This window comes from Gobio gobio, assembly GCF_949357685.1.
Source record: "Gobio gobio genome assembly, chromosome: 25".
NCBI lineage: Eukaryota > Metazoa > Chordata > Actinopteri > Cypriniformes > Gobionidae > Gobio > Gobio gobio.
In genome coordinates this window covers 1,877,503-1,886,353 of record NC_137121.1, presented here as the reverse complement: position 1 = coordinate 1,886,353, position 8,851 = coordinate 1,877,503, and the positions used below count along the sequence as shown (strand labels likewise).

The 8,851-nt window shown below is 38.9% G+C and overlaps 1 protein-coding gene across 1 annotated transcript in view; it reads right to left on the bottom strand.

Annotated features, from left to right (window-relative positions):
- Positions 1-684: 684 nt before the first annotated feature.
- The window catches only part of LOC307122188 (NACHT, LRR and PYD domains-containing protein 3-like), a 67,126-nt gene continuing 58,959 nt past the window's right edge, over positions 685-8,851 (bottom strand). The window contains exons 7-8 of the mRNA XM_079810151.1: positions 3,972-4,145; positions 685-2,882 (exon numbers count right to left, since the gene is read on the bottom strand). Of these exons, the coding sequence (XP_079666277.1) occupies positions 2,873-2,882; positions 3,972-4,145 (184 nt within the window). The 3' untranslated portion in view covers positions 685-2,872. The remainder of the gene's footprint in view (positions 2,883-3,971; positions 4,146-8,851) is intronic.

Here is an 8,851-nt window from a genome sequence, read left to right as displayed (position 1 = left end):
CGTCCTGAAACACACACACACACACACATCACGTCCTGAAACACACACACACACATCACGTCCTGAAACACACTCACACACACACATCACGTCCTGAAACACACTCACACACACACACACACACACACACACACACACACACATCACGTCCTGAAACACACACACACACACACACACACACATCACGTCCTGACACACACTCATAATAATGCTGCTAATGTTAGTTAATGTCCGTTACTTCACACTAATATTATCATAGGTACTTTTGATCTTAAACATTAAATCAATAAACGAGTGTTTTTCACTCGTTCATGTTAGCTAATGTAATGTAAAATGCTAATTATGCTATTCATATGATTAATGATTACTGACACGAGCAGACAGAATTAAACCATTAGGCCGATTATTACTTTACACAGTTTACAGATATCATATGAATATACCTCGTCAAAGTTTGATGTCAAGTGTATAATTGACCTCGTGTTAATATTGATTAATTCATATTGATTAACCTAATCTTAGCATCGATGAATTATGATGATCTTCTTCAGCTGAGAGTGATTAATGAGAATCAGCGAATCACCGTCGCCCCCTGCAGGACGTGTGTGTGTGTGTGTGTGTGTGTGTGTGTGTGTGTGTGTGGTAGTGGTGCTGTAAATTCATTATTAATCGCACTTGACATTAAAGTTTGTAATATATTTTTATATTGTAATAATTTCACATTTAATCTCCATATTCATGTAGAAACAACATAAAGACAGTATATTTTACATATTTGTTAGTCATTTTTTTTATTTTATTAAAGAAGGCAAGAACTGATACTGCTATAGATGTCTCTATGAAATAGATTTCCCCCCTCAATTTTAGCCAATAATTATAGCCATTCAACATTACATTATAATTGAAATCTATACATTTTAACATTTATTAGGCTTTACAAAATATAACAACTTTTACTTTAAGTGAGCTTAACAACACATTGGCAGAATACTCTAGAAACTGCATAGCAACATGGCAAACAGTAAAAACCACATAAGACACCTTAGTAACGGCATAGCAACACCCTGGCAACAAAACAGAATACACTAGAAACTGAACAAAAAAACACACATTTTAAAGAAATAACTCAAAGCAAAAAGCAACTGCATAGCGACACCCTGACAACCAGAATAACCTACAAACTGTTACCGTGGTAAAAACTCATTTACAGTAAATGTTCTTCATTGGTTCTGCAGCCTGACAGTATAATAAATAACCATAAAGCATGAATAATATTTTCTAGCAAATGACTAAATAACTCTCTTAATGGTTAATCATGTGATCTGAATGATTCATTAAATCCAACGGCAGAATAACTGTGTGGGAGTATTGGTGAAAATGCATCTATTTCACATTTAATATAAAACATTTAATTGCAAATTATATGATATCATAATAATTTAATATCATTGCAACAATTAGCACTGGAACTGCCATGAACAAAACCTGATAATCATGATTTGAGATCATCTAGAAACCAAAATACCACTTCTTCAGTTCACATCATAATATTTATTTATTAAATATGGTTTAAAATCCTAAAAGCTTAAAAGGGAAATGCAAACATATATTAGTTTCAGACGCCACTGTAGGTGAACCAGTGACTGCACATTTCTGTACAGCAGTTTCCTCATGGGGAGAGACTTAAACAGGACAAAACTCAAGTCTATTACGCCACCTAGCGGTCAAACACACACACTGCAGCAGACTCCTGTTTGCTCAACTATAATCATTTAAATCTATTCATTTCATTTGAGACACGATTAAAAAAAAGTAGTAGTAACAACAACAAATTGTGTGTGTGTGTGTGACATTGAAATCAGTACAATGGCTCATAGTTGCTAAGAAAAGTAACACGTAAGTTACAGGCCTACACACACACACACACACACACACACACACACACACACAATGTAGATTATGCTCATCTATAAAAGCTCATGTTACACCACTGTATAAAAACCAGGATATTGTCTTGATGGCCTTTTTTATTTGGAACGGAGGATTGATTGCCTTCTCTCATTTACTGGATTTTTTAACAGAAAACAACCAAGAAGGAACATAAATATCAAACAGCACCTAAACTTTTACTACTATGATCTGTTCTGTACATGTTGTCAGGCCTATGCGGATTCACTTTCTCTCTGGGTATGCGTGTCACGTGACATGAGGAAACAACTTTATATATATAGAAGCGTTTAGAAGAGCTGTGGCCACTCTTCTCAGGTCTCTGTAAAGCACTTTCATAAACTAACCTCAGAATTGATCCAATTTGTGAAGAAGCAGCGAAAACATAAAGATAAAAAACTTTTCAGCAGATTACTTATTCCTGTTCCTCAGAAACATTTAAACATATTAAGAGTAAATAATCATGACTGTATGACAAACAGCGAAGGACAAAAAACAAATCGCTCAGAAGTGAACATTTAAGCTCATTGTGTTGAATGTGTGTGAGTGTCAGAGACGCTGTAGAAGAATAAAGTACCGGCCGGTCAGTCCAGAAACACTCCTGCTCTGTTAGAGGGGATGAAGGGGCAGATCTGATGATCTCAGATTATTGTGACGGCCAGAGAATCTGTAATCAAGACAGTTCAGAAACTAAATTTACAGTGTCTCCTTCCTCTCCTGCCGATCCCTTTATATGTCACTGATATTCATTGACTGACTCCCAGTAACATCATCCAGTCAGACTCTCTCCACACAGAACCTGACCACACTCATCAAATCTCTCTGATGATCAGGATATGGCTGATCCTCAAACATGTGTGTTATATTTCTGTTCTCCTCAGACAGAATGAGACGAGTGTGTGCTGTGTTTGGATCCAGTGCGAGATTACTCGTATCTGAAGACAAGAAGAGAGAACAAATCAATATTAACCACAGGTGTGTGTGTGTGTGTGTGTGTGTGTGTGAGAACATACCTACAGTGTCCTATTCCATGATTTACACTATAAAACAGACACATTTACTTAATGAGGATATTAATTATAATGAATTATAAATGTTTATTTATTAATAAATGAAGACATACCAGATTTCTGTTTTATAGATAAAGCTGATTAATCAATATCACATGAGCAAGAGTGAAAAAACAGCGAGGATCACAACAGTCAAAGACGCCTGTCTAATGCTTGTTTATAAGAAAGAGTGAAGACAGACGAAAGAATTGTGTGTGAAAGACCCCAAAGGTGTGTTAGCTTGTCAAAATGATCCCTTGATGGTGAAGACAATGAAGCTGCAGAAGAAAATCCAGTGTCAAAACATGGAAGAGCCTCAATTGTATGGGAGTATTTTGGATTTAAACACTATGCAGGAACTCAATCAGAAATGCCATGTAAAGCCTGTACAGTAGATCATGTGTGGCCACTCAAAGAGGAAATATGACAAACCTGTCAGTCCAAGCACAACATGGTTATATTCTTACCAAACCAGCACCAAAGAAGAGATCCATTGATTCTGAGACAAATAAAACCTACCCTTTCTTAAAGGGACAGTTCACACACAAATATAAACTCTGTCATCATTTACTCTCTCTCATGTGTGTCCAAACCTGTATGGATTTCTTCTGCCGAACACAAAAGATGATATTGTGAAGTTTTGCTGACCACTGACTTCCATTGTAAGGGAAAAACACTGAGACTTTTCTCACTGAACAGAAAATGTCTTCTTTTGTGCTCCACAGAATAAAGAAAGGCACACAGGTTTGGATGACGTGAGGGTGAGTAAATAATGACAGATTTTAAATGTTTGGGTGAACTATCTTTTTCAGAAGGCCTACTCCTTGAGATTGATATTGTAACAGTAAATAAGTAATCTTTCCTCCATGCAGCTTTACTACAGACCCTTTCCACATTTCACTGCACACTTGTAGATGGTGAGACTGAAACACACACACACACATTCACAGGATGAGATGAATCTGCTCAACATACCTGAGTTTGTTCAGTGTGCAGTTTGGGTCCTTCAGTAGATCAGAGAGCATCTTGACTCCTAAATCTTCAAGGTTATTTCTGCTCAGATCCAGCTCTCTCAGGTGTGAGGGGTTTGAACACAGAGCTGAAGCCAGATAACCACAGCCTTCTTCTGTCACCCCACAGTTCCATAATCTACAAACACACACAGAAACAATGAAGATATCTGAGACTGAGACATCAGAACTCACAACACAAGCTTGTTAAATCTGTTGAATTATTACACATCCATTTAATATAAACTGATCAGAGTTAAATCTCTCTCATTTCATAAACTATAAGTTCTGCTGAAAGGAGAATATGGTTCTGATCAGATCTATACAGTCATCTAGCAGACACTGAGGATCATAAGCACATAGATTTCTATCTCCTGAAGGAAACAGTCGTGTTTGAGTGAGTTTGGGTTTGAGGCTCTGAGTAAATGAAATACGTGAAATGTGTGTGAGTGTGTGTGTGTAAGTGTGTGAGTGTATGTATGTGTGTGTGTGTGTGTGTGTGTGTGTATGTATGAGAAGCTCAATCTCACTGTCAATCTTCCCTGTTAAAAGTGTGTGTGTGTGTGTGTGTGTGTGTGAGAGTGCAAGAGTGTGAGTGCTTGAGTGTGTGTGCATGAGTGTGTGTGAGAGTGAAAGAGTGTGTGTTTGAGTGTGTGTGTGTGTGTGTGTGTGTGTGTGTGTGTGTGTGTGTGAGCGTGAGTGTGTGCGTGAGTGTTTGTGAGCATGTGTGTGTATGTGCGTGTGAGAGAGAGGAAGTGTATGTATGTGTGTGAGAGTGCAAGAGTGTGAGTGCTTGAGTGTGTGTGTATGAGTGTGTGTGAGAGTGAAAGAGCATGTCTTTGAGTATGTGTGTGTGTGTGTAGTTTGTGCGTGTGTGTGAGAGAGAGAGGAAGTGTATGTGTGTGTGTGAGAGTGCAAGAGTGTGAGTGCTTGAGTGTGTGTGTATGTATGAGTGTGTGTGAGAGTGAAAGAGTGTGTGTTTGAGTGTGTGTGTGTGTGTGTGTGTGTGTGTGTGTGCGTGTGTGTGTGTGTGTGTGTGAGCGTGAGTGTTTGTGAGCATGTGTGTGTGAGAGAGAGGAAGTGTAGGTATTTGTGTGAGAGTGCAAGAGTGTGAGTGCTTGAGCGTGTGTGTGTATGAGTGTGTGTGAGAGTGAAAGAGCGTGTCTTTGAGTGTGTGTGTGTGTGTGTGTGTGAGTCAGTGAGTGTGTGTGTGTGTGTAAGTGTCTGCATTTGAGTGAGTGAGTGTGAAAAAGTGTGATAGAGTGTGAGTGCTTGAGAGTGTGTGTGAGTGAGAGAGAGCGTGTAAGAGAGTGTGTTTGAGTGTGTGTGTGTGTGTGTGAGAGAGAGTGTTTGAGAGTGTGTGTGTGAGAGAGAGTCATTAATTGTGTGTGTGTGTGTGTGTGTGTGTGTGTGTGTGTGTGTGTGTGTGTGTGTGTGTGTGTGTGTGTGTGTGTGTGTGTGTGTGTGTGTGTGTGTGTGTGTGTGTGTGTCTGCGTTTGAGTGAGTGAGTGAGTGAGTGAGTGTGTGAGGGTGCGTCCGTGCGTGTGTGTGCGTTAAAGGGTTAGTTCACCCAAAAATGTAAATTGTGTCATTAATGACTGAGCCTCATGTGGTTGGACACCCGTCAGACCTCCGTTCATCTTCAGACACAAATGAAGATATTTTAGTGTAAATCTGATGCTCTGAAAGGCCTCCATTGGCTCAACTTTACACTCTCAAGACCCTTAAAAGACACTAAAGACTAAAGTTACAAAGTCCATCTCACTACAGTGGCTCTACAATAACTTTATGAATCGGTGAGAATAGTTTTTGTGCGCAAAAAAAACCCTAAATAACGACTTCTATAGTGATGACGATTTCAAAACACGGCCTCATGAAGCTTCAGAGCGTTATGAATCAGTGAGTCGATTCATGATTCGGATCGCGTGTCAAACCGCCAAACTGCTGAAATTTGGCGATTCAAACTGCTGAATCGACTCACTGATTCATAACGCTCTGAACCGCTGAATCGACTCACTGATTCATAACGCTCTGAACCGCTGAATCGACTCACTGATTCATAACGCTCTGAACCGCTGAATCGACTCACTGATTCATAACGCTTCGAAGCTTCATGAGGCCGTGTTTTGAAATCGTCATCACTATATAAGTCGTTATTTAGGGTTTTTTTGCACACAAAAACTATTCTCGTCACTCCATAAAGTTATTGTAGAGCCGCTGTAGTGAGATGGACTTTGTAACTTTAGTCTTTAGTGTCTTTTAAGGGTCTTGAGAGTGTAAAGTTGAGCCAATGGAGGCCTTTCAGAGCATCAGATTTACACTAAAATATCTTCATTTGTGTCTGAAGATGAACGGAGGTCTGACGGGTGTCCAACCACATGCGGCTCAGTCATTAATGACAATTATTTTTTTGATTTTTGGGTGAACTAACCCTTTAAGCCCCGTTTCCACCGAAATTACCCAGAACAAAACAGACCTGCTGCTGTCTGCGTCGGACCTACGCCGTATCCTCTACTGCGCAAATTACGCGTTGGTTTTCATTTATACTTCTGCGTTGTTGTCTGCGTCAATGTGCAATTCCACATGCAGACCGCTAGAGGCAGTGTCCACGTGCATGTTGATGGTAACCCACAGTATCAAGGCAGAAGCCGAAGAAGAAGCATCAGCAGCCGTCATGGCGTCAGAGAGCGGCTTTTCTTGCAGCTTGAGTTGTTGTATCTAATACAAATTAAGCATCTCTAGTTGATTAGTGGAGTTAACTAAGAGGAGATCTGGCGCTGGAGTGCGTTTGTGAAATCATGCCGAGCTCGTGGCGCTGTTTTCAGTATCGGTGGCTCATGCACAGACGAGCGCTTCAATCGATTGCTGTTGCGGAGACTTTACTCATTCCGTTGAAATCACAAAACGAAATGCACCCTAATGTGTCCCTGTTCTTGATATACAATCACTGATTAACATCTTTGGTTTTAATGAGAAAATAAATCAACTATACACAACGGATCTATGTATTTATTCACTAACATAAACAATCTCTGCACTACAAAATATTGTGTTATAGCAGATAGCCTATAAGGATGAAACTATCATCCCATTTCTGGACACACACACACACACACACACACACACACACACACACACACACACACACACACACACACACACACACACACACACACACACACACACACACACACACACACACACACACACACACACACACACACACACACACTCCTATCGCAGATGTATTTATTTATTGACCTGAGGGAGGGGTTCTGGCAGACCAATCACAGCGCTTGCGGTCCGCGTAGAATTGACGCGATGTTACATTTTTGGAGAGGTGCGCGTCAGGGTACGGCGTAGGGTCCGCGCGCATCACAGCCTACGGCGTAGCTACGGCACACACTCGACGCAGAAGTATAAATTGGCCTTTACTTCATGAAGAACGTACCGAGTCGAGAGCAGACAGAGCGCCATTATCGTCAAATATCAAAAGAAACCTCGTTGTCGCTTTCAGGGTAGTAACATACTAACTATTCATTTTCAATTTAAAGTAATATTGTATGTGCTTTTTAACAGAGCCTCAACAAGGTGCAGGATTGTTTTGTCCCCAAAAGTTCTGCAGTCACAACGCAGTGATTACCACACATCTGAACTATAACTTAAATATAAAACCTTAACCCTAAGCCCAAACAATTACACTTGCAACCAGTACATGTGCAGAATACATATACTTTCTGCTAAAAATAATCCTAAAATGCTAAATAACAAGACCAATTAAGGACAGTAAGAATTATTTTCAAGCATAAACGTAACAACACTTTTGAAGTAAAAAGAGTAATTTATATAGTATAAACTTAAATACAATTATAAAATGTTACAATATTTGTTGAATAGTTTTATTTATCATATTTATGTTTTATTTTTATAATGTGTTTTTGTTAAGTCATGTTATATTATTTTTTTGAACTGCTTATTTACAATGGTTAGCTTACCATTAACTGTTTTCACTGTTTGTTTTTTTTTTTTTTTTTTTTTTATTGTATTAAATCCAGACCAAAAATCCTAATAATCAAACTAAATCATAATACTTATTAATGTTAATAATAATATACTAATATAATAGGACTCCACAACAACAACAAAAACATTAAAAAATGTATTGTCCCTGTTTTTTAATTAAAATATAATAACAAATGAGATTTGAGTGATATTTTGACCACTCAAATAGGAAATGTCCCCGGTTTCCATTTCAGAAATATGGTCACTGTTCTCACTACATTTTAGTGATGAGAAATATTTGCAATACATTTAGTCATGGATTATTATCATTTAAAATGTTCGAAATAGTTAGTTTTTTTCAAATGTTTGAATATTGTATGTGTTTATCTGTTCCAAAGTTTAATAAATCAGACACTGATGGCACAGTGCCCTGTTTTAAGTCTTTTTTTTCCAACCAAAAATGTTTTGCGCTGGTTAGGGGGAACTTGGCTGAAAACATATTTCACAGGGGGAACATCACTGAAAAAAGGTTGAGAACCACTGGTCTAAAGTACCGTGAAGATTAGGCAAACTAGTGGAGGAGATGCAAGCAGCGCTGCTTTTGCTGGTTATGTATTGGTTTACTAAAGAGGTTATTAACAAAACGGCGGAAAAGAGACGAGCACTGATACTAAAGAGACGAGCACTGACACTAAAGAGACGAGCACTGACACTAAAGAGACGATCACTGACACTAAAGAGACGATCACTGACACTAAAGAGACGAGCACTGACACTAAAGAGACGAGCACTGACACTAAAGAGACGAGCACTGACACTAAAGAGACGAGCACTGACACTAAA